Genomic DNA, 27,953 nt, shown 5'->3' with positions numbered 1-27,953 from the left:
AAGTTTTACTCCTTTTATCGTTGAAGCTCATCTCTCTACTCTCAATATTAAATCTTCCCCAGAAATTGATGGTTTCTCTGCAAAATTGCCGAAAGAGTGTGCTAGGCCGCTTTCCTATCCACTTTCTCTTATATATGAGCGTTAATTCGAGACTTCTTGTCTACCGTCTACTTGGCATAGTGCAATGGTGACACCAATCTACAAGAAGGGAGACAAGCGTGATGCTGCCAACTATCGGCCTATCAGTTTGATTCCGATTGTGGCAAAGATATGAGAGAAAATTATTTTTGACAAAGTTCTCCATTTTGCACCTGCTAATTCTCTTATATCGGACTGTCAGCATGGTTTCCTGCCTGGGCGTTCTGTGATCACCAACCTTCTTGAAGCCCTCAATTCCTGGTCAAAGTCACTGGACAGGTCCCACCCAGTTGACGTGGTCTATCTGGACTTTTCACGCGCATTTGACCGTGTGTCTCCATAGACTTCTCCTTCGCAAGCTTAGACATTTTGGAATTCGTGGCAGTCTACTCTGTTGGATTGAGGCATTTCTCATCGATAGATCTTTTCGGGTTCGTGTTGGATGGGCCTTCTCATCGTCAAGACCTGTTTTGAGTAGAGTTCTCCAGGGTTCCGTATTGGGACCTCTTCTCTTCATCCTCTACATCTCCGATTTGCCGAAAATTCTCTAGTCCAACTGTTCTCAATTTACCGACGACACCAAATTGTTCGGAAATCCTAACGACTCAGCTCACGACTTTCAGCAGGAGCTAGAAAAATTGAGTCTTTGGTGTCGAGATTGGCTGTTGCCACTGAATCAGGAAAAATGTGCCGTGTTACACCTGGGCACCAACAACCCCCGTTGTCAGTACACTTTAAATAATGTTCCGATCGCTATCTGCAGTAGCCACTGTGACCTCGGTGTGGTTGTATCTGAGAATCTGAGCTGGTCTGATCATATTCTCACTGCAGTCAACAAGGCTAAGCGTTCTCTTTTTCTGATTCTGAAAGCTTTCGAAAGATGTGATCCATCTACATGCGCAGCCTTGTACAAGCTTCATATCCGCCCCATCTTTGAGTTTTCTGGCCCTGTGTGTGGTGTCCTGTACTAAAAAAGGTCATTCCTTCAAGCTGGCGAAGGAGAATTTCAAAACTGCGCAGAGACAGAACTTCCTGACAAATCGCGTGTTTGGTGTTTGGAATGGCTTGCCTTCATGTGTGGTGAAATCTCTGTCGGTGAAAACTTTCAAGAGCAGCTTCGATAGCTGGTGCTGTTCAATAGTGTAACTCGTGACTGTATTCATTTCAATTCAATTTTCAATTTCAAGCCAAGCATTATACATTGCTCATTAGAGCTACAATACAATGACCCTGAAGAGCAAGGCATTTTTTATTTTTTTTCTATATCTCTCTTGTGCACTTTTGACTACTTTATGCTTATATAATTTACTTTATTCTTTTGTAATGATTTTTTTATATTTGAGTTTTTTTATTTTTTTTCTATATCTCTCTTGTGCACTTTTGACTACTTTATGCTTATATAGTTTACCTTGTTCTTTTGTAATGATTTTTTTTATATTTGAGTTTATATAGGCCCTGCCTAAAACTCTTTATCAGGTTATAATAATAATAATAAGAAGAAAGAAGAAGAAACTTTCTACCGGACACTCACATCGTCTGATGGAGAAAATGGAAAGTTACCACCAAAGGAAGCCATTGCACAATTCTGGACCGAACAATTATTTATCAACGATGAAACCTCAGTTCAATGGAGATACCGGATGGATTAAAGATGAAAAGTCTGAAGCTATAAAATATGAGCCGATGCAACATGACATGATCACAATTGAAGAAGTAAAATCAGCTATCAGAGGACTACACAACTGGAAAACACCTGGGCCTGATGGATTACAGAACTTCTGGATCAAGAAACTATGGATCATGCATGACAAATTGACCTCCACAATAAATGATGTCAATGAAAATCCTGAAAGAATGCCAATATTCCTTACACATGGCACAACGTACATGTTACCTAAAGACCAAAGGAATACAAATGTACGATGTACAAATTAATCACATCGTGCATTTCAAACCGAATTCACAACCATTGCGAAAGGAAAACATCATCGCCATGCAACAGAAAGGATGCACCAAAGACAGCCGAGGGTGCAAATAACAGCTAATAATTGATTCAGTCATCTGCACTCAAGCGAAAGAATCTTTACGCTGCGTACATAAATTACAAGAAAGCATTCGATTCCATACCTCACGAATAGCTCTTGACTATCTTGAACATTTACAAGGTGGATCCCAATATTGTTAAGTTCCTGAAAAACGCCGTGTCAACCTGGCGTACTAGTCTTCAAATGAAAGCAGCAGATGGCTCCATTACAACAGGACCTATTCCAATCAAACGCGGAATTTTCCAAGGAGATTCGCTGAGCCCTCTGTGGTTCTGCATGGCCCTGAATCCCTTGTCTCATAGATTGAATTCTACGGTCTACGGATTTGCCATAAAAAGCGGCAGTAGAACTATGATGAAACTGAATCATCTCGCCGGTCGAAGTTCCTGATCGACTCTGACTACAGTAATTATAAGGACTCAGTGGAATCTTCAGTCATTTCCAATCCGAAAACCTTGTGGCAGTTCGCAAAAAATGAAGCTTATAACATAGTCCCCTTTATAATAGGTCCTTTCGTTTGCATAAAAAGTGTAGCACTTTTCTACACTCGATTTTAGTTTTCGTTTGCTGATTGCATTTAAACCAGTTTAGAGGAGGTGTAATTTATCTACATCTCCTTTTGACTATGTGTAGATAAACTACACTTCCCCTACACTGGTGTAAATCAAATCGAGTGTAGAAAAGTGCTACACTTTTATGCAAACGAAAGGACCTATAATGACTTGTATTTTATTGCATATAATTCAAAGAACTCATATTCAATATAATCAATATAGATTTGAAAAAAGGTATTTGAAAAATCATCAGAAAAACCACGATGACATAACCTAAAATAATAATAAATTAATAATAGTAATAAACGTCTTTTATTCACATTTTCAATATAACACAGGCGAAGTTAAGCCTACGGCTATTCTTACACTTAACCTGTGTCATACAAACATACTAAACTAATATTACAGCGCTCTACAATCTACATTCAAGAATCCTGATTATACATTTTCTGAGTGTACAGAATACCCAATAGGTTACGGAGGAAAACTCCACAAATATTCACACCATGAGAGGGAAAAAAGCATCAGGACAATAAAAAGTTATTCCGACATTAACACAATAAGTCGAAAAGTCTGACCTCCAGTACACGTTTCAACCGAAACTCAGAAACATGCAAGTAATCAATGAGAAATGAATTGTACACTTTGACGGCCTGAAAACTGAAAGATTTCTGAAACACAGCACTGGAGTGTCGATGAATGCTAAGATGATTTCTTCCCCTCACTACAACTGAATGAACAGCCTATCTAGGAACAAGTTTATTATAGAGTTCAACGGGAATTTTATATTTGACTATTTTATAAAAGAAAACACAAAAATTATATTTTCTTCGAACAAACATTGGAAGCCAACCCAGTTCTCTGATTTTATGAGAGACAGGATCATATATCCTCAGTGGAAACACGAAACCACAACAATTATGTACCTTCTGAATGCGGTTCTGCTCGAACTTCGTCATAAAGTCATAGATGTATAATACTATTGTTGGTATTATAGGTCCATGCATAAAGTAAGTCGAGTCTGTTGTGGGTCTGTTCTGTGAACTTCGTCAAATAATGTCCATAGACAACATCTCCATAATAGAATCTGGACAGAACTAAGGATTCACTGAGAATTTTAAGAATAGAACGGTCAAAACAATGTCTATGAGAATACATTACTTTCAAGATGCACTTGAAAGTAACTGCCAATTCACAATGATGTTAATGGTAATGGTAATGTTAAAAGTGAGCTACGATGTTAATGCTTAAATAATAATAAATTCAAGAAATATTTATCATTATCATTAACATTACGCTTGACATTAACATTGATGTGAACAGTATCGTAGAAGCTCTATTATTTATTATTATTTAAGCGTTTACATGTAGTTCACCGTTAACATTACCATAACCATTAACATCATTGTGAATTGGCAGTAATGTATGGTGTCTTGAGCAGGTTGTTTACGTGAAAAGTGAACTTGAGTTCAGAATCGAACGTTATCCCCAGGTTCCTGACGGTGTCAACAATGGGCAAGACTAAATCATTAATTCGCACCTGAAACATATCTAGGACAGACTCACCCTCAATCTCCTATTCCCGAACAACATTACCAAAGAGTAACCAACTGGTTACTCTTTGACATTACTTTATATTTACCCCCATTCAACTTCAGATTGTGTCTCCCAGCCAAATTACTCACCGTTTCAAGGTCACTGTTAACCCTTTCATGGGTAGTGGGAAGCAAAATTCCCACCATCAAATATCTGTATTGTGGGCAACGGAAATTATTTTTACCACTCGGAATTGATGCTGCCATATGGCCATAACATTAATGAATACCATATAATAGTTTCAATAAGTATGGAGGAAGAATTCTGCATAGTATTTTCGAAGTTTATCGTGCACTGTTGGATTTCTAGTCGTTTGAAAGTTGATTTTCCGCGTTTTTGTAATAAATCGACCATAATTCTCAGAACAAGCTGAGTAATAAGCTTTTTGTTTTGAATTTCTGATATTCTGGTTCATATCATACGGTTTCCTTCCATACACTGGGTTATATCTTCTCTTGGTCGAGCAGTAATTTGATTTGGATAAGTGGGAAATATCCTTCCCACCGCCTATATTCGAATATTTTTTTTCCAAGGAAATGTTTCTCTACGATTCATTGCCACTTATTTATTCGTTATTCTCGCGCCTCCAGATATGTGGTCCCTGAATAATAATCCGCGTCACATGCAGGCTGCAATGGAATATCTTTACAGTCTGCCAGAAAACGAATTCGGATCAATTTGGCGAGACAGCTGATAGGTGGTTTTTCGTCCAGAAAACGTAGAAATAAGCCGGTATTATTTCTAGCCAACAAACGAGTAGTCCCAGATAAAGTGCGACTATCGAATGTGGGAAATCATATGCCTCTTCAGCAGGCTACCTACAAAAAAGTCGACTTTGTAGTACTAAAGCTGCAGAAAAGAGAACACGTTTCATATGTTCCTCATGTACAATACTTCTGTGTTTTCAACCTTGTTTTAATAAATTTCATGGAAAATGAAGTTGATTTGGAATAATACTTGTGCCATAATAGCAAATAATTACATATAAGGTTATTTTGAATTCTATGTAGCTCACTCGATAGACATAAAGATTTTTTTAATACCATTAATTTGGGCAGTGGGAAGAATACTTCCCACATGCGCTACAAAGAAAAAGACATAAAAATTTGAAGAAATTATGTTATGCGTAATTGTTAGGAATGCTACTGAAATTGATGCTTTCAATTAAACATCTTTTTTGAAAGCATTTCGGTCGTGCCCATGAAAGGGTTAAAGTGTTGCCAATCGGCGGATTTTTATCCGAATTGCGGATTTTTTTAGCTCTCGAGGATTTTTTTCGGATTCAAAAATATTTCGGATTTTTTTTATGTTATACAGTTTCGAAGAATTTCTGAAGGAATTGAATTATTCAAATCAATTATCGAGGCTCTTGCCACTAGATGATTGAATAATTCAAATCAATATTAGAGGCTTCGTGAAATATTCCTATTGGGAACTGGAGAAACCACGTTAAAAAAAACTACTTAAGGAATGGAGCGAAAATGTGTGCATGTAATTTGAAATACGACTTTCTCACGAATAGAATATTTTTTTGCAAAGAATTGTACGATCTGCAAAGTTTCTTGAGGTTTACGAAAATGTGCGAGCTTTGACCTTAAATAATAGTAATAATACAAGCGAAAAAGTATTTGTTTATGTTTAGGTAAAGGAATAAATAAAGCATTCGGTATTCTAGACCTGGTACAAATTTCAGCTACCACTAGGAAGCATCATATTCGCAGCTCAAAAAAGCTAGTGAAGATTTTTCACATTGAAAAAATAATTGGAATATTAAGAATAGAAAATTGTGTTATCTGTTTTCTTAATTATTTAATTGTTCGATGAACTAGCGGATTTTTTTCGGATTAAGTTACGGAAGCATCGGATTTTTTCGGATTTTTTGTCAGATATTTCGGATTATTCCGTAAATTACCATTGGCAACATTGCTGTTAATATTATCTTGAACTTGAACAAAGTTGTCCGCATTCAAGTCACAATAAATCTGGGTATCATCAGCAAAGGCTTGATATCTACAATATTTAATAGAAGTAGGGATATCACTCGTATAAATAACAAAAAGCAGCGGTCCTAAAAAGCACCCCGGCGGCACTCCAGAAGCGACTTTACTTGAAGTATATAAAACCAAAGATTCCCTCTTTGATAAAACATTATCTATTAGAACCCTGTTGATGATGAAGGCATTGAACTGAAGAAAGAAGAAAGAAAGAAGTTCTTTAGTTCAATGGATGAAGGTTGTTAATTTAAAATTGAAGCTTAAATCCCCACCCCCTTATCGATAAACGTAGCGATCGCAGCGACTCCTAGCCTACGTACCCCGTTTTCGGGGACATATTTTCAGTACGGCGATCATTCTCCTTCTCTCACTCTCCATAGTGCAATCCGATCGATCCGAGGTGATTGCCGAACGCGGTAGCGGTCAACACAGAACATTGAACTTTCTTTAGTTCAATGACACAGAAGAATGATGAAGAGAACCTCTTTGACAGAACTGCCTTTGATTCGAATCAGAGACATCCCTTTCTCTATGATTCGAATCCGTAGATATCTACGTTCGATATGTAATTATATATGTATATGTATATGTATATTAGTGTTCTGTGGTTCGAATCATATCTATCTGTGGAAGTAGTAAGTAAGTCAAGGCTGTGTTCTGTGATCATATCATATGACTTGAAGGATTTTCTGTGATTGAACAGATTGGGATTGGCGTGAAGCCGTGAAATTCTGGAATTAACATTTCTATTAATAATGGGGGCTGCAGCGTTGCCTTTTATCGTATTTACCGTTTTATGGGGTGCCGTTGGAGGCGTTGCCCCATTTTTTGTTCCCAAGGGTCCTAATAAAGGGTAATTTTTTATGAGTAAGTACCACCCATCATCAAGATGTATAATATATTGCCTTTCAGAATCATACAAGTATTACTCGTTTTAACTGGAGTTTGCTGTTGGTTATTGTAAGTATCCTTATTAGAAGTTTTCTGGCAACACAATGCAGGTGTTCACTCATTTCCAGTTGGCTTTGCTGTTATGTCGTTCAAATGAATCCACTCATTGGACCTAGACTGGAGAGAGAAACAGTGCTCATTATTGCTAAGCAATGGGTGAGTTTTTTATAAATATTTGAAGTGAGTGTTTCATTGCTCAATTGCGATCAATTTATGGTGTGAAGGTATTGATAATTCAGAACACGTTTATTGTATTCCAACATTCAACCATTAGCAGAACTAGGGAAGCAATTCGATCTTTTTTATGTCATATATACTACTTCTTTTTGACTGTTCGAGCAGCTTCTGGGTTGCTCCAGTGCTTCTTGCTCGAGCACCAATGCATTCGTTTTGGTTAGAGCTTGTAGCACCTGAGCAGCTCACTTTGTTTGCTCCTTCCCCTCTTGCACCAACCCAAAGGCGAGTGCTTGAAATAACCATTTTATTTGGGAAGAGTAAAGGTGCGAGAACCCCAAAGCTGAATAGGTGCATGAAGCACCTGATAGATAGTGTGTGAGTCTTTGATTCTTACGAATATTTTAGCAATAACAAAATAATACTCGATTCAAGTTCAGCAATGAATTTAGTAATGTCCAACAAAATAAAAGAATTATGCTCTCTAGTTAGTCCATATTGTTAATAATGTTGCATATAAATGTTGAGCTACATAATAATTGTTATATGTTTTTATAGAGCCAGTATTAAGTTTTCAATCAATTAATAGAACATTTAAATTTTGAGGAAGATGAATTAACTATTTTGGGAATTGTCTAATACCGGCGGTCTCATTTAATTTTGTGACCTCCTTATTGACCTATTCATGTAATCCAATTGTAATGTTTCTCTCGATGGAGTTATTACATATTAAAATTTTTTCAATAGGAGTTCGTTCATTTCTTCTCTAGGAATATTTCTTATATTCCTGTTCGACTACAGGGTTGTGTTTGGAATCAACGTCGAATCATCGCCCAGTGTGCGTCCGACGTCTGAAACGGTTGTTCTATTGGTTGTCGGATCGTTAAGTCCCGTTAAAGAGCGCGTTGTGCAACGTTCGACGTTGATTCCGAACACAACCCAAAAGCAAAGTATAAAAAATAATTAATTTATTTTCAGATAAAATGTAGAAAACAAAAATTTAAGTCTATATTACGTAATATGTACAACTTAAGTATTAGCTTTAAACATAATTGGTTTTGTATTGAAAATTTTGAATACTCAACAATCTTGTATGAATATTTCGTTTTGACAGTCGGAAAATCTTCGTGCCTCAGATTGGTAACCCCAATTGATATCCCAGGGTTGAATAGAGGCGGTCTGCAATGAAAGAAATTTTTTTACGAAATATCACAACCATTTATGCGAAATAGTTATTTTCCTATCAAGTGCGGAAAGTGATACTTGCCCGCACGAAACTGCCGTTGCCCGAACGATGCGAAGCAGAGTTCGGGTAAGCAGTTGAGTGCGGGCAAGACACTTTACGCAAGAGTTAGGAACAATATTTTTTCTACAAGCGCTTGAAATATATAAATATATCCATTTCACGAAACAGATCATATCTCATTTGATTAATTCATATATAATGACAGACGTAATTCTGCATGTCATTACTATGGGTTTCAAATCGTTGACGTTCTATTCATAGAAACATGATAGAATTTAATTTACTCTATAATATTTGCGTGCGGGAAAAACCCCTGCTAATCCATTCCCGCACGCAAATGCGTGCGGGAAAGAAATAGCAGGCGTTTTTCCCGCACGTTTTGGGAAAGTGACTCTTTGCAACTTGGAATGCGTGCGGGAAAAAGGTTGAACGCGCACGCTAGTAGAAAAATTTCTTTTTGACAGTCGTAAAACTTCGGAGTTATATCGGAGAATATTCGTGCCTCAGGACATTTCAGTTCAATTTATCGAGAAATTATATCAAACAATTTTATTTTTCAAACGAATTGATGGAATTATCAAATTCATATATACCCATCATCAATATTCTTCACACCGCTTTGATCGAAGATATTACAAAAAATTATTTACAACTATGGTACTGGTTTCTGTTTAGTATTGACGCGTTTGTTTGTAAACATCCAGTGTTTATTATCAGGACACAACATTCTATGCATCCAGTAAAGGGATGCTCCATCTTTGCTAATATCTTTGGCCAAATCAAATATAAAACGGTCCAGTTGAATATTGAATAAGTCATCACTAGTAATAAAACTTTTCTCGCACTGGGTGATTGCATTTTTACAGTCCTCTCCTATCTCATGGTATTCCCTATGTTCGTCGTTCAATTTTCAGAATCTGTATATGAGTTGATAGGGCGTTTTAAAACAATTATTCTTTCTCGGAACAACATTCAAGTTTATTTTAAATGCCAAAATATTAAGGTTTAGGTTGTCCGCATCGCACTTTTCTATTACCCAAAAGAATAACACAGGAAAAAATTCTTCTGATTTTCATAACTAATGAACAATAAATTGCGCTTCAATATCCTTGCTGTATTTTGTAGAGAATTTAACGATATACAGAAAAGGTTTGATGTAATTTTCCGATAAATGAACTGAGTCGAAAATTATTCAAGGTCAAAGTTTAATTTACCCTCAATTCAGCCGTTTTTCTGAATAATTTGCTTTGATTTGATTATGTTTTAGAAAAAACGAGATCAAAACATTTCACAAAATATAAATTAGACCTCTGAAGACTATTAACCATTATATATCTTATAAAGTAAAAAGACGAGGTACTTAAAACGAATTATCAGGGACAATTAACTCTTTTGAAAAATTATGGATTTTGAAAATTGGCATCCATTGTTCAATTGGAATCATTGTTTTCAACTCTGAGAATTTAGAAATAAATTTTCAGTTTGTTTCAAAACCTGTAAACTTATAAATTTGAGAATATTATAAATAAAACGGCTAATTTGGGGGCAAATTGTACTTTGACCTTGAATAACTTTCGACTGACTCCATTTATCGAAAAATGTCATCAGATCTTTTTTGTAGAGCTTTCAATTCTCTACAAAATAAAGGAAGGATATTGCAATGCAATTTATCATTCAGTAGTTATAAGAATCAGAAGAAAAAAGTTTTTTTCTGTGTTATTCTTATGGGAAATCGAAAAGTGCGATGCACACAACGTAAACATTAATATAAAGGACTGATATTTTCAGAGGCATATTTTGGCATTTAAACGGATCTTTTGAGCGTGGTTTCGAGAAAGAATGTAGTATATATTTTTTTGAAACGACCCAATGAGTTAATCAAATCAAATTTGATCTGTTTCGAAAAATTGATATATTCATATATTTCAAGCGCTGGTAGAAATATTGTTTAACTCTCGCGGAAAGTGTCTTGCCCGAACGATGCGAAGCAGGCACGTACCACTTTCCGCATTTGTTAAGAAAAGAACTACTGTATTTTGTCGATTTTTTTCGTACATCTTAATACTTCAGGAATATGCCAAGATATGGCAAGAGTTTGGAAACTCCTCTGTATGAAATGTAAAATTTACAAAACTTCGAGAAGTATAACAATAGAGAATCAAATGAATAAAAATTTCCCAAAATCTACTAGTTGATACCGGTTGAATATCAAAAAGTTAACTGAAAAAACACAAATATGGATGGAATAACGATGTGAATCATGATCCCAATTTTCCATTGTGATTTACTCTCAGAAGTACATATAATGATATTTCACAAAATCAACATTTTGTCTTTTTTTCAGGGACAACCAATACTTGATGGGTAAAAAAAGCATTTTTTTTGTTTCATTGAAAAAATAACGAAAGTGGTATGTATGTAAATGTAGTAACAACCTAATAATGTATTAATATATGTATATTGTGTAAAGGTATTTTATTAAAATATATAACTCTTATTCTGATGTTATCTAGCAATCTGTACTTGTCATTGCCGAATCAAAGTATCCCTTCACAAACTGTAACTTCCTTTACATTCTCCAAATACCTTTTAGTCATGTGTGTGAAGTTGGCCCAGCACTTTTCGATTTTCGGAAAAAATAATTGTGCTAGGTTTGTGCTGCTTCATGCCGTTGAAATTTTTTTTCCACACGGTTCTCAAAATATTCAACTAAAATACTTATAAGTTTTTCGAAAAATTGAGGTGTTGGAAAAAGTCAGCCTAGCACTCTCGTGTTTTTGCAGTTTAATTTTTTTCATTTAGTTTTGCTACATTTGTGCTGATATGAGGCGTTGAAATTTTCAGAAAAAACTTTCAATTTTCCCTTCAATTGGTGGATATCAGAAAAATCAGTAGATTGTCAGAAAATCAGTGTACATAATATAGCAACAGGCCTAATATTCATACCGTTGAGGTTGGCAACACTACATGCACAACTAACTGATCAACTCATAAATCATAAGAAGTTTATCATGATAACAATGTTGGCAGAATTTAGTTTTCAGAAGAGAAATCCCGTATATTGATCTTCATGAACTCCAGCGTGGATAGCTAATGACTAAAGATTACTATACACTATTGTTATCGTGATACACTTCTGATGATTTATGACGCTATGCAAATCTTGATGAGTCGTAAGTTGTGCATGGAGAGTGTGCTGGGATGGGGGTTTCCGAATAATTGTTGTAGGATTCAGTCAAAATAGTTACTGACAGAAATCCTCAATTTATTGAGCGTTCAATGCGATTAATCGCTCCAGAACAAGCATGTTTGTTTTTGGTCGCGCTATCGAACGTTGGACAGGATGGACTTCGAGGAAAATCGCATTAATAAAGTGCTGCTTTCAGATAAATTATGAAGACGCAACTGCTATCGATGAGGATACCCTTTTCTTAAAATAGTTGGCTTCATATTTCAAGGGAATTGAAGCTGTCCAAAAATTGAGGTTGAGGAGCAAAATCGAAAACCTCATCGCAGATGGAATATCCCATTCTTCTTGTAGCACAGTAGTGATCCTTGAAACCTTTCATAAATATTGTTGTTATTATATTTGAATATACAAACAAGCTAAATATAATATATTCATTTTTGTCAAAATATTCCAATTTGTATAAGTAAGGCACCATCATCAGTATGATTTCTTTGCATGAAAAAGGTTCAATAAATTTCAAGAAATTTTTTACAGAAACTATGCTCATTGGATTGAAATTTTAGAAGTGAGTTGAAAAATTAATGCATACGTGTAACTGACGACGAACAAAATTTCATTTTGGTATTTTAAAATTAGTTACTTTATGACGGCACTGTAGCTCAATTTCCTTGCAAATGTAGTCACAGGTTGAAGTGGCATTCTCGTGTAATGAAAAAACAAATCTTTATGACTTCTCAGCTCGCGGTGAAGATGATGAAATTCATCTAAATTGGATCGGGTTCTAACTAATTTCATTAGTTGTTTTTTTTCCTCCTATTTGGAAGAGCCGATTCTGCGATTCGCCCGAATCATTCTACTCTGTAATCTGTGGCCCGAATAGGCGTTCCGAATTATAGGACACCCATTTTTCATCGCGCGATCAAGACGCGATGCGACCGACCAACGCCATCGCCTGCTTGCGAGATCATTTACCAATTAGGCATAGCCTTAGACTATACGTCGTCGTCGCTTTCGATTGCCTAATTTATAAATTGAGTTTAATTTTGTGCCTTCAGTCGCATCTCATTGATTTTTGCCCAAGTCGGCATCGTTCGCTTTGAACCTCAAAAACAATAAAAGTTTTAGAACATTGAAGTGCGGGTTAGCGCAAACTAAAGCCATAGCCTACTAGAAGTTCTAGTAGGCTATGGCTCAGCACATCCAGAATCCGTCGAAAGGACCGGCGTGAAGCTAGCAGTCAAAATTTAGCAGCCAGTTTCCGAATATACCCGAACGACCAGTGGCGTCGTAAAAATATATTCCCGTGTCGTTATTTTCGAGAAGAAATATTTTCTCTCAATAGTTTTGAACTGAGAGAACCAAGAGTCCTTCTGTTACACGATATATAGAAATTCTTGTAAACTAAGAAATGGATCACGCCTTCATATTAAGGCAGGTAATTAATTTGATTGAAATTCTTGTATATAGATACTTACTTAAGGAAGTGATTTGGTATTCGTTGGCATCTGGAAACGCATAAAGGATATAATCGTACTTCAATGAAATAAAATATATTTATATTAAATATAGAAGCCGGCATCAAAATTACCTGATGAATTACTCAAAAAACAAGGAATATATGGTGCCGTCGAAGAGGGTGAAACTATATACCCCCGAAAATACTAAAAGGGCCCTTTTCTCCAGGGACGGAAGACCCGCCGATACAGGAAGAAGATGATTTCTCCGTAAGATTAATTTCAAGTGATCTATTATTTTGAAATCTGACTTTCTACTAAAATTTACGCCAAGAACAGATACAGTCCATTCTCTCACCAAACATTCCATCGAAATCGATCAACAAAATTATCATCTCACCTGAAAACGTTGACCAAGCTCCTGCTTCTCAGACAACCCATCATACATGCACAGTACAGAGTGCTCTTGTACAAGGGTTGCCAACCTCAACTGATTTTTCTGATATTCACCATTTGAAAGAAAAGTTGAAAGCTTTTTCTGAAAATCTTTACGGCATAAATCAGCACAAATGTAGCACAACTATAAAAAAAATAAACTACAAGAACACGAAAGTGCTAGGCTGACTTTTTTCCAAAATCTCAATTTTTCGGAAAACGATTAGGATTTTTGTGAAAATTACAACGGCACAAGTTAGCACACAATTATTCGAACGACACAACACTGTACATGCATAACACAACCAGTTTCGCCAAAACTCATTTTTTCGATAAGTGCTGGGCTGGTCCATTCGATACATTTTGTGAAATATTTTGAGAACCGTGTGGAACGAAAAAAAAATTTCAACGGCACAAACCTAGCATAATTCAGCACAAATTTTTTTTTCGAAGGTCGAAAAGTGCTGGCCAACTTCACACACATCTTTTAGTCTGCATATGTTGGCTCCCTCCTGAAAGTGTTTACAGGTTTGAAGACAATTCGTACGTATTCGGTGCCGGAGTTGAGTCTTTTTTACAGGAAGCAACATTTCGTTTTTTTAGATACTTTTTTATCTAGTGGATTCAGGAGTGTAGATGGAAAGGGCTGAAAGTACCAGATGAATGATTTCAAAAAAATCTTATGAAGGACCGCTTCATATTTTATTTACAGGACTTTCACTTTCAGATAGGTAAATAGGAACGTTAGCGTTGATATTAGAGCTACGTCATATTTCTTTTTTAGGGTGGTAATGGGGAAATATGTTGCTAGTCAAATAATGTAGAAGAGCTAGATTTCTTATTTTCCAAATCATGGAAGGAAGGGTAGTGGTGATCAATTGTGAAAGAAAAATCATTCATTTTAATTCACAATAACATAACATAACCATCATATTTTGTTTGATTATAAGAGAGTAATTGGGTGATCTATGTAATTCTATGTGATCAGAATCGGGCGCTCAGAGTGGGATCGATATTATAAATTTATATGAGTTTTTTATTATATTTTTTCGTTATATTCCCATTGATATTGTCTGAAATTTTATCACAAAATATTTTATTTGATTTTATTTACTAACTACCCGTTCTTTAATGGTTGTTCGAAAAACCAAAAGTTGGTTTTCAATAGTAGGACAGACTGTCCCTGTGCAATGATGCAGCATAAAACTTTGCATCACGAAAAAAATACTTTCGGAATTGATATGTTTGGACTGAATGATTTGTATGGATAAGTGTAATCGATGAAAAGTATCGAGTTTTTATATTTGCATATTAAACGGTTCGTGAATTTTTTGCGTTTTTTAATTTTCAAATTAAAATTCAATTATTTTCGCCGTGTAGTTCCACCGGACGACCATAAATTAGTCATGAAATCTAAATATCGATGGCGTAGTTAGATACTTGAAAACAAGCTGAAATTTTCGACAATAAGATAAACCTAGTTACCATTTTGATTATACAAACCTCTCATTGTCAATGGGTAGAGTACTGTTTTAGAGTTTGGGTGTGGCTTTATTGTCTCTCTACCGGACAACTGCTGCAAATACGTGAGTACCTACTTAACATATTAGAATAACCCCGTAAGGGTTGAATAAAACCCAAAAAATCTTTAATATTTATTATACGGCTTAAAGTTTTTAATAATCCCTTGGACAATCGAAATGGTTATCCATAGGAAATTTTTGTTGTCCCTTCAATAAAAACTATGTAATAAGATTTTTACTTGGGAAATATGAACATACTAATTCTTGACACCCTAATTCCAACCACTGAACCAGGGTTGCCAGTTCAATTTTTACTTCATCAGTATATTTCTTGTCAAAAATTCAGTAGATTTCAGTAGATTTATTCTACGCTCTACAAATTTCAGGAAAGGGTAATGAAATAAACCTATGACGTCAGAAAATATATATTTATATTAAACAAAATATACGTAACCTATCCAGAAAAATAGTAACAAGCAAAATATTTTTATTTATTTATTTATTTATTTAAATGGAGTACATGACAGGACAAACCCAAAAATATGTACTCACTAATAGTTACAGTGGTGCTAAAAGACTAAAAATACAAATAGGGTGAAGAAATCTAACAATGCATCTCAATATACATCGAAACATAACAGAAAACAATACCACTATATAAGACAAATTTTATCAATAAAGAAACGCCTCAAAGTGAGGGAAAAACTCCCAAATGAGTGTGAAAAAGGATCCACATTTACATGACTGGATATCGAATTGAATGACCTGAGGCATCTAATCAGAGGCAATTCAGGTGATAAAATTGGTGGAACTTTGACCTATATGAAATAAATATTTATTTCGCGTGTTATATGATGGGACGTTGAAGGTGAACATATTAACAATTTCGCTGCAGTTAGAGACATTTAAAATTTTGTATTGGGAATTCAAATGTAGATTGCAGCGACATAGTGGTGACAGTTCGAAGTAAAAAGTTAATGCCTTTACGTCATTGTTCTACGTTCCTCGATGTAAACCATAGACCTAATAATACATTTTATTTTATTAGGTCTATGATGTAAACAAATAAATGACAAAAGTGCCTTAACTTTTTATTTACAAAAACAGCCACCAGAGGGCGTATCGCTTGTTTTGAATTCCCAATATAAACTTCACATCATTCGCAGATCAGCAAGTCTTAACAATTTCAAATTTTTCATGATTCGTCACCTGTGAATGCTATTTAGATGAAATTTCTTATTCACATACCCAATGAGCTTATTCTGAACATTCTCCAACCGATTGATATAAACATTATAGCATGGATTCCAAATAACAGATCCAAAGGTTTTAGAATACTCTGCACATATGCTATATATAGAGCTCGGATAGACTGGTATTGACGGAAATTTTTACTTACTCTTATTTTGCATGAAGCCTAGCTTCTTATGAGCCTTTTTGGAAATATAATTAATGTGGCGATCGAAAATAAGCTTAGAGTCATATAAAATGCCCAAATCTTTCATTACAAAGACTCTATTCAACATATTGTAGTTTATTTGATATTGGGCACTGATAATATTTTTACTGCGTGAAAATGTCATGAAATGGCACTTACTGAAATTGAGAAAAAGAAAGATTTCTTGGCAATATTTGAAGAGTCTGTTCAAGTCTTCCTGAAGCTTGGCCGAATCTAATAAACTAGATATGGCACAAAAAATCTTCAGGTCATCAGCATACATTAGAAACCTAGCAAATCTGAAGGACCGCGCAATGTTGTTGACATATATATTGAAGAGCAAAGGTCCCAAATGAGACCCTTGTGGTACTCAAGAAGTAAGATTCTTGTAAGAGGAACAACAATCACGGATAACTACTGATTGACGTCTGTTATTGACATAAGAAGTGATCCATTTCAGCAAACTACCATGAACACCAACCTCAGCAAGCCTCCGAATTAAGATACTATGATCAATTTTGTCAAAAGCCCTGCTGAAATCAGCATAGATAGTATCCACCTGAAAACCGGCGTTCATCTGCTCGAGAAGAAAATTTGAATAAAAAAATAAGTTGGTTTCTACAGAACGTCCCCTCATAAACCCATAAGTAAGATTCTTGTAAGAGGAACAACAATCACGGATAACTACTGATTGACGTCTGTTATTGACATAAGAAGTGATCCATTTCAGCAAACTACCATGAACACCAACCTCAGCAAGCCTCCGAATTAAGATACTATGATCAATTTTGTCAAAAGCCCTGCTGAAATCAGCATAGATAGTATCCACCTGAAAACCGGCGTTCATCTGCTCGAGAAGAAAATTTGAATAAAAAAATAAGTTGGTTTCTACAGAACGTCCCCTCATAAACCCATATGCTGCTCAACGTTAATGATGTTCTTAACTTAGCTATATAAATGGTCGTATATAAGTAATTCAAAAACTTTAGCTATGATGCACAATTTAGATATTGGCCTATAATTCTCTAAAAGTTGTTTATTTCCCGATTTATGAATTGGCACAATTAAGGCTGTCTTCCAGATTGTCGGAAAGCAACCTTCACTCAGAGACTTATTGAACAGCCTGTGAAGAGGAGTAACGAAAGCAGTAGCGCAATTCTTCAGTAAGCATGTTGGCAGATTATCCGGTCCTGCAGGTTTATTTGGTAAATCTCAATTTTTTTTTTAAATAGCTTCAGGCGGTATGCTACAGGATTCTACATTTTGACATTTCTGAGCGCATTTGGGAGGATTAATTACATTAGATGGATTAAAAACGGAATCAAAATGATCAGAAAACTCCTCTGCGATGTTCTGATGATCAGTAATTACTTTTCCCGTGTTCTTTTCTCTTATTGCGGTAATCTGAACTGAAGCTCCTCTTTTATTTTTTGCGAATTGCCACAAAGATTTTGGATTGGAACTGACCGAGGCCTCAACAGAGTTCAAGTATTCTCTGTAGTCAGAATCTATCAGATATTTTGAACGACTCCTCAAAATTTTGAATTCTTGATAGTCGAGAACATTTTTAAATCGTTTCCACTTTCTATGAGCTCTCTTTTTCTCTTTCACCACTTGAATAGTTGAGAAACTGAACCAACTTGAAAAACTTGAAGAGTAAAATGACGTTTTCGGCACGTGAAGTTAAGATGTCTAAAACACTGGTGTGTGCACTTGTCACTTTTTGCAAGCATCAACATTTCAGAAAATCGGGGATATGGGATCAGTTTCGTGGCGGCGCCACCATGTCATTTGCTTCGTTTTATCCTTGTTCTATCAAAGGAAGTCCAAGATACTCTCTCATTTTATTTTGTTTTGCGTTAATATCGAATATCGATCAACGAGTGCAAAATATGAACTGGCCCATTTTGTCAGCTGTTAAGGAATATTTTTGATTTATAGTTCAATTTTCGTTGTGAAAACAAATTTGTCAACATTTCAACACTACCGAATAAGGGCTCAAAGGAGTATTTACTGTTCTTCTTCAACTTCAAGATAATTTCCGTTTGACAACTTGAATTCGTGAGGGGAGTAATTCAATATGATTTTAATAAAACACAATTGATTGGTCAAATATCCAATATATTCAGTTGATAGAAAGGTAATTTTCACTATATCTATTCAGGAAGAATATTTGAAGAACAAACTCGAATAGATTTATCAATTTCTGATTCTCAATACATGCTCACAATTCACATTACGTATTTCCAATACAGTTTCTTTGAAATATTGCTGAAGTTGCCATAAAACTTAGCTGAATGTTCGTTCATCTGAATTTTTCTGCCTCGAATTCCAACAACACCGAATTATTAGCTGTAGTTCTTGATTGTCCATACAGAAAACTGAACTTACTGAACGACATGTTGAATAAATGAATGTTCTACACCCCTTTCTCGAAACTAATACATTTTCACACACCAATAATCGCTTATAAATACAACATATTCATTAGTCGTAGGAAAGTATTCAAATTATTTTCAAATATCAATTGACAATGCTCTGTCAAATTCTAAACAGCGCTACCTTCAGTGGGAAAAACGAAACTGATCCGATATCCCCACGAAATTAAAAACAAAATCGAATCAGTGAATACACCAGAGTTTTAGACATCTTACGTGAAGTTCAATTAATTTATTAATCTCACCATAGAACAAATCAACACACCGCTCAGTATCCAGATTCCCAAATTTTTCATCCCATTCAATTTCGTTCAAACCGTTGGAAATTTGCATATAATTTGCCCTTGAATAATTCAAACCAGTCCTGAGTAGCCTTTTCCCACTAGAAGCGATCCCTCTTCCACCAACATATTCAAACCGCAAAGTACTGTGAAATTTATCCTCATTCACCAAAGGTTCATTAGAAATCTTAACCTCTCGAATAGAATAATCATTGTTCAAGATCAAATCTAACGTATTGCGTGATCTCAAAATAGCACATAACTTTTTGTTGACTGCTATCAAAACATCGCCAGAGGAGAAATGAACATATATATACCTAATCATTAATTTACTCACAAATATCACAAAATGACGTTACATAGGTACTTAATTGTACTTATCAGATTAGACTGAATGAAAAACAGGAATGAATAAACAACAAAAAAAAAATATATATATATATATTTTTTTGCCAATCACCTTTACAGGGGAGTACGAGAAACCACCATATATATATATATATATATATATATATATATATATATATATATATATATATATATATATATATATATATATATATATATATATATATATATATATATATATATATATATATATATATATATATATATATATATATATATATTTGTCCAATAGACGTTTCCAGTCCCGATACGTTTCTAAGGCGACCTGAGACCCACATGATCCGAATGTTTTCTTTGAGTATATATGATGAAATAACGTTAATGAGAATTATAACTCCTTAGGCACACTTAGAGGGGAAAAGAATTCCCTCATTTAAAAAAGTAGCATAATCGATAATATTTTACAAACCCGAGACATTGCACCAACTTTACAATCCCACATATACTCCAGCGGTCAATATGACCAACGTTCACGATCCCGGCGCTGTTGCCAGTTTGACGGGACTGGAGCCGACAATTTCGATGTATACAATGACGCGAAAAAGTAGGTGTGACGGTAGAAATTCATATATGTGTGAGTTTGTTGAGAAAGAAGTATTGTCCCCATATTCTCATGAAGCAAGTTCCTATTTAACAGATTCTCCCCAAATTTTGATCCATTAATAACATAACTTCAAGAGGTCAAATGATTGTAATAAAATATGAAAAATTAATCTAAAGGGCGAAATATGAATTATTTTAATATTCCAGAGCTAGACTCATCACACCTCATTCATCATGTTCAGGTTCATCATATTATCTTGTATGTATGTCGAATTGAAAATGATTGTTTCACTTCCCAAGAAGTTCGTGTCAAGCCCAGAATTCCTCCTCTAATGTATTTTCCAAATTGAAATAAAAAACAGAAAAATCTAATTCATTCCTATAAATATCACGTCAGTGAATAGGTATGAGATGTGAAATATTTCATAAGAAACTTTAAAACGACCAGAATAATCGTAATAGCATTCTTCGATAGATACAATCATTCATTAATGCGAAACACTGAAATGAAATAACACAAACAAAAATGAAAACATTGATTACTGACGTTCAAATTCCGTCAATATTATTTTGAAAGTTTTACGAAATGAGAACCGTTTGTGGGATATAGCCTTCCGAACCATTGTGCCATTGTTTCCTAATAGATCACAAAAATTCATCAACCAATTGAATGCATTCAATTGGTTCCTCGTCGCCTGGATATCCTCCTCATAAACCTCCTTCAATTTCACCCACAAGGAATTGTATAGTAGGTTCAGATCTGGTGATCTATAAGGTCATGGTGTTCCCAGTTGGGCCTCCTCGACCAATTCATTTAATTGGATAGGTATTGTCCAGGCGATTCCTTACTTTGAAAATGTGTTTCTCTGATTTTTTTGCCCTGTGGCAAGTTGACCTCGACCAATTCATTTAATTGGATAGGTATTGTCCAGGCGATTCCTTACTTTGAAAATGTGTTTCTCTGATTTTTTTGCCCTGTGGCAAGTTGAAATTATACAGGGTGCCTGTAAACAAATGCGAAGGACTGAGGGATATGGTTCCTCGATGACAATAAGCAGGGGTAGTTCCTATGAAGTTTTTTCGAAATGGACCTCCCATCCAAGATACAGCCTTTGGAAGGCGATGATGAGCTTATAGTTTTTGATTTTTTTACGAGTTCTACAAAACACTGAGTCATAAAACTATACATAATATGAAGCACTAAGTATATATTACTCACACAATTTTTTTAGATCGCATTACTTCATTATTGAGGGTTGAAGATAACATTTTCCGTCAAAAATTGTTTTCGTGGGATAAATAAAAACTTACAGCGGTTCTGATCACTGTTCATTCCATTTCGTCGTAAAAGTGTTTCATAGAATGAATATTCTGAGATATTGTATGTCTCTGACAGGAGATATGAATCTTTCTGTAGGATCACTAATTTCCGGAAGAAAATTATATCCGTAATATTTCAATTTCATGAATCGAAATTTCTTTCGACTAGTAAGCATAATTGACAACAGTACTTTTCATTTTATTCCAGATACAATAACGCAAAACTATGATGAATGTTCAAAATGACTACCTCCCGCTAAAATACATGCATCAACTCTGCCTCGTATTTTTTCGAATATCCCGGTAGTATTTCTAATGGATTCACATGATGATACTATTCCATCTCTGGAGTATTAAACACATGATCTTTAGTGAACTGAGCATCATCATCACTGCAGATTCTCATATACAAAGAAAGTATGTGATTGGCCATACAAATTGAAAAATTCAAAATTAAATATTATCTCCAAGTTCTAAACTGCATGTGGAAAAGAAACTCTTGTATATTACGCTTTACAATTGAATGCCGTTGAAAAATTAGTTTAGGTTGAAAACATCATTTTTTATGTAGAATTGTGTACGATTGTTTTTTCGTAACAAACAAGTAGATAATAACCATTTTTTTGGAATATGTGGTAATTCATGAGCGGAGGAACATAAGAAGGGGATGAGTATCACGATTCTGAAGTGAACAATATCAATCCTATTATGGTTTTATCGATGAAAATTTATTAATTACGGATATGCTTTCTCTTCAGCAAAAAAATACCTCATTTAGTGTGCTTTCGAATGACATACCAACTATTTTTCTTGCTGAATTTCTACTGCCATATTATCATGGCTAACAAGATAACAACGAGAAATTCCAAACATTAATTTGATCTATTTTGAAGCTCTTCATGATTGAATATTATAGTTATTCTCATGGAAATCGTGAATTCATCTGCGGAATCAAATAATCGAAATAACTCAAATGAATAAACTAAATTCTAATGATATAGATTTTAGGAAAACATGTGAAGAAAATAATACTACTACTTAAAATAATTGCTCGAAATGTCCACCGCCTTGTTCTATACATTTTACATATCGTTATCGTAGATCGTACGTACACGTTTTATGTTATGAAAATAAAATTTTTCAAGAATATAAGGACATAATGAAAAAAACTTTTGAAGACTGTGGTGGGGGTAAAAAATCTCCATTGCTCTTGTATATTGATCTTCTGAAAAATTTCTGGAAAAGAGCTCCTGTCAAGTCAACCAAATATAACTACAATGATGTTCTGGAAATTCTAAAATTCGTAAACACGGCAGAGGATCAAATAGGGGGTGGTGAAAATACAATTTTTGTGCCTAGGATCCTTAACGTGCCAGTGCTCCAGAAATTAGGTCGCCTCACTTAATCGGGCTTGTATAAGTTTCCATACGTGTGCTATTATAGTTTGTATACGAAAAGAATCCAATAACACCACTTCAATTCAATTCAAAATATTGTCATGGAATATTTCTCATGACGACTGTTCTTCATACCGGGATCGTATAAGTTTTCAAATAGTACACTTGAGGTGTATAAATCGAAAAGATGACAAAATAAATTCTCAAGCTGTTCCACTGCAGCGTTGCCAAATTTTCGGACTAGATGCGTCGGTCAACTATGCGGATTATATACATCAAGTTCATGTCGCTCGAAGCGCCCTCGCACTGGCCAAACCATGAAGTTTTCTGTATATAATAACGAGTATAACCGACTTTTCAGACCCACCTGAAAATTCACCCCCAGCATCCCCTGACTCCCCTTATAACGATTCTATGGTCGAACGTTACCAGACCCGGAGCCGGGTCTGACAACGTCACTTTTGGACTGAAAAGTCGGTCGAGTATACCGTTTTGGGTCTGTATATGCGGTCGAACAAATCTATATATATATATATATATATATATATATATATATATATATATATATATATGTTATATATCGGGTTAAAACGTTCTTCGCCGTCTTCCGATTTCTAATCGCCACTCGGTCCGGTTTCTCCATAGTTCTTCTCCGATCCCTGTATCTCTCATTTCCTTATCGACTCCTTCCCTCCAACTTCTCCTAGGTCTTCCCCTTCTTCTTCGTCCTTGTGGGGTCCATTTGAAGATTTTCTTCGGAATTCTACTGTCGGGCATCCTCTGTACATGCCCGAACCATATCAGTTGTTTTGTTCGGATGTCATTTACGATGTTACCTTTGACACCCATTATTTCTCTTATTCTGTCGTTCCGTACTCTCTCCATTCTTGATTTTCCAGCTGATCTCCGCCGGAAGTCCATCTCTGTTGCCATGAGCATTTTTTCAGTATTTGCTTTTATCGACCATACTTCTGTTATGTGCTGTATGTTATCACGCTCACTATTGTGTTGTATATCCTTGTTTTGTTCTCCTTGGATATATTTTTATCCCATAAAACACTATTGAGCATCGAAATCGCCCTACTTCCAAGAGTATTTCTCTCCCGTATTGCCCCATCGAGAGATCCATCTTTCGATATCCTCAGTCCCAGGTACTGGGACTCTCTGATTAATTTGTTTTGCTGCCTCTACATAAAATTCAAGGCATCTTTTTCTGAAAGTTAATTTGTCAGTATCACAATGACTCTATTGAGACTGCGACCTTCGCTCCTAAATACAATTCTTCTAAAGGAAGAAAATTATGAGGATCTTTGAAATCTATTTGATAGAGTGGAGAATTCAGGAGTAATTCCCTTTTTATAAAACATTCCAGAAAAGATTTATACACACAACTTACAGATTTGTATAAATCTTGGATAGCCGGTTTTTCACATTGCATCTGTCTTTTGAGAGTGTTGAAGTAGGATAAAGAGAATTCCTAAAATTGAAAATATAACTTCTCCTCATTCCTCTTTCCGATGACTTTCTTGGCGATACAAGAGCATTTAGTTCTACTGGATTTAATTTTCTTCGCAATTTCTGAGTCAGGTACCAGTTTGGTTAATAATGCAGGTAAATGCTCCATCACATATTATATGACAAATAATGCTCAGTAACAAAAGCTGCAATATGTAAGTCTGCAGTTTTCAATGCGGTTTGCTGATTTGGGACCCCTTTGAAAACCGCCATGTCTGTCAAAGTACCTTGCCTTTTTTGAGACTTGCGTAGCCTAATGTGCGTCGCACTATCATGATGCCGAACTTATGCTAATCTGCCCGTATTTTTTATTGAAATATCTTATTGGTCAAAGAGAAAAAAAATGAATACTTTGCTATGTGCCGAGTTTGTAATTATAATTACAAACTCTTTGTAACGGGTTTGGTTCGAAAAAAGGGTTTAATCTCGAGCGCCAGCTATTCTTTCAATAGGGAGAAATAGCAAACCCACCCAGGTACCAACTAGTCGGAGACAGAGTTCGGGTTTATCTAAGGTGGTAGCGATAACAAGTACTTTAAAACCGAATTTATTACAACAATCTAAATTACAGTGAACCATACAGTTATTTCCAAGTCAAGAAATATATACAGCTGATGACCAAGTTCAAAAATGAGGAAAACAGAAATGCAATAATTAACTTGTCACGGTAATCAGAAATTCAAACTCAACACAGTGAAATTAATGAATCAAAAAATATTCAAATAAATTATGTTCAGTCAAACTATCAGGTATTAAAGAAAGAAAATAATCAATAGCGGTCACTGTGATTCCTTCTGAGACAATAAAGAATGTACGGGGTTTATACAAAATTTACAGTAACCGGGTGCCTCAGAAAGATCCAAGTATCTGCAATCGGTTAATTTAGCAATGGGTTTGATCCCGAGCACTTTCAGTGATTTTCAGTGTACAGTGTACAGGCCAATCAGAATTGAAACTATTCAATAAACGGGACGGGGTTGATGCAGGTGACATACAGTGCAACAATTTACAGGATAACGGGGTAGTTTATCGTGGTCTCTCCGTGGCAACCTTGGGTGTACACGCCAAGCATTACCATCAGAAAAAACTTCGAGACTTCTGCCGATTGGTTTCTGTCACCAGATAGCCAGGCGACACAAGTCTGCGGTAAACGGGAAGTCTAAACAGAACACCAATGGGGTAGGACGGGATAGGTTACTGTTGTCTTTCTGTGACAACCTTGGGTGTCACACGCCAAGCATTACCAGTAGAAAAACTTCGAGATTTCCGTCGACTGGTCTTGGGTAACCAGAGAACAAGGGACAGAATTCTGCGTTAAACAGGGGGATTAACAACAAGGATAAACACAATTAAACAAATAAAAGAATGCAATTTCGAATCACGAAGTATGCGGTATCAAGAAAAGACTTACGGTTTTTTTTCCGGTACGGTCACACCACCACTTAGAGAAATGAAAAGGAAAAGCAAAAAAAACTCTAATAGGAAGAATATCAAAATTGAAGCAGAAATGAATTAATCGCCGAACAATGAATAGAATGAAGCAATAAAGAACAAAGAATCACGAATGAATGAAGGATCAAGAATTAATACAGAATGAATAATGAATACAGAATGAATGCTGAATCCAGAATGACTAAAAAACGAATGACATTCGTCTGGTGGTGCGGCCCTATTTATCAACTTTTCAGCATGTGGACGGTCATGTGATCAAAATTGCACTCAAAATTCGGAATTCTCGAATATTCTCCCCAGAAGAAATATTCTCGGTGGCGGTTATCTCTTTATCGGTAAAAGAAACTGTCGTTATCTGCAATCCACGTTGTTTTATGCTGAATTCGAAAGACACTTTTTCTTTGTTTTGGATTCTTACGGCGGATTAATGATGGAAATTTCAATTTTGCGGAATTTGAATTCATTCATCAGGATTCTGAAAAATATTTCCAAAATGAAACGAAGTGTTACCCACATGTCTCGCATCGAATAGACGTATAATTTTTCACTCCTGAATTAATTATTCCTGAGGTAAAATAAAAGCACCATATCGACTAGTAAAATATACCATTCGATTCGTCGTTAAATTGTCTACAGATAAGTGTGAAGATTCAGTTGAAGCAACATTAATAAAGCTGAAAATATGCCGATTACAAAAAATCAGAAAGAGGAAATCAAGCAATGCATAATGGAATGTTTATCCAATAAGGAGTTTATATCTTTGTTGTCTATTAGAATGGCAGATGTCGTTGGAGATATGATTAATAAGCGGCTGGATGAAACAGATAAGAAATTAACATCTTTACACGAACAATGTGACGAACAAATAACGCAGATGAATATTGAATAATATCGAATTGAGAAATTGGAACTGGAGAATAAATTGAAGCAATTGAGACTTTATGGAATGGAAGAGATTGATGGCGAAAATTTGAAAAATAAAGTGAAAGAACTCTTTCAGCAAAAGTTTGGATTACAAGAAATTCAAATAGAAGAATGCTACAGGGTGGGCCCAAAAAGTAAAAATAATAAAAAGAGACCCATTTTGATTCGGTTCAATTCTTTGAACTCCAGAAATGATCTTTATTATAACAAAAAACAATTGAAGGGAACTCATCTTGTGTTGGCAGAAGAATTAACAAAGGATAACTATAAGTTGTTACTCGAAGCAAAGAAGAAGATGGGTATGAAGAAAGTTTGGTCGAATATGGGGAAAGTATTTATTGAAGTGTCCGGGAAAAGACACATGATTAGTTCAACTTCAGATATTGATAAATTTTTAAATAAAACTTAGGGGGTGAAAATGTTTGTATTTGCGGATTTTTCTTCAGTATTGTCATATTTTTTTTTTGTTAATTGTTTATTTTCATACCTACTTGCGTCAGTGGCTGTTGAGTGGGATGTAACTTGATTCAGACAGGATGTTTTTTTTTTGTAAGGAATGTGCACACATAAGTGAGGATGGGTAAGTTCTCCTTTTCATTTTTCAATATAAAATCGTTGATTCCGCACTTGGCGGATTTCAAGCATGTGTTACAGCAAAATAATTTCGATATTGTTGGTATCTCGGAGACGTGGTTGGGTGGTCACATCCCCACTTTGTTAATTGATATTGATGGCTATAATTGCGTCAGGGTGGATCGCGGATCTATTGGTGGCGGTGTCCTGTTTTATGTATCGGATAGGTTACGCTTTGAGATTATACTGGGTGATACGTCTGCGCATTTAGAACAGATTTGGATAAAATTTAAATTCGTGAAAGGTGTATATTATTGGAGCTTTTTATAGACCTCCGAGTGGGAGTTTTCCGGAATTTTTGGAT

The 27,953-nt window shown here is 35.3% G+C and overlaps 1 protein-coding gene across 1 annotated transcript; it reads left to right on the top strand.

The window, feature by feature from the left end:
• Positions 1 to 7,028: 7,028 nt before the first annotated feature.
• On the top strand, positions 7,029 to 11,214 carry LOC123315751 (V-type proton ATPase subunit e 2-like). Its single transcript, XM_044901587.1, has 4 exons — positions 7,029 to 7,180; positions 7,240 to 7,287; positions 7,347 to 7,434; positions 11,043 to 11,214. The coding sequence occupies exons 1-4, from the start codon at positions 7,083 to 7,085 to the stop codon at positions 11,064 to 11,066; spliced, it is 258 nt and encodes an 85-aa protein (XP_044757522.1). The 5' UTR covers positions 7,029 to 7,082; the 3' UTR covers positions 11,067 to 11,214.
• The last annotated feature ends 16,739 nt before the right edge of the window (positions 11,215 to 27,953 follow it).

Source organism: Coccinella septempunctata, chromosome 6 (genome assembly GCF_907165205.1).
Source record: "Coccinella septempunctata chromosome 6, icCocSept1.1, whole genome shotgun sequence".
NCBI lineage: Eukaryota > Metazoa > Arthropoda > Insecta > Coleoptera > Coccinellidae > Coccinella > Coccinella septempunctata.
Note: the sequence above shows the minus strand (reverse complement) of the source record. Positions and strands in the feature narration are given on the sequence as shown.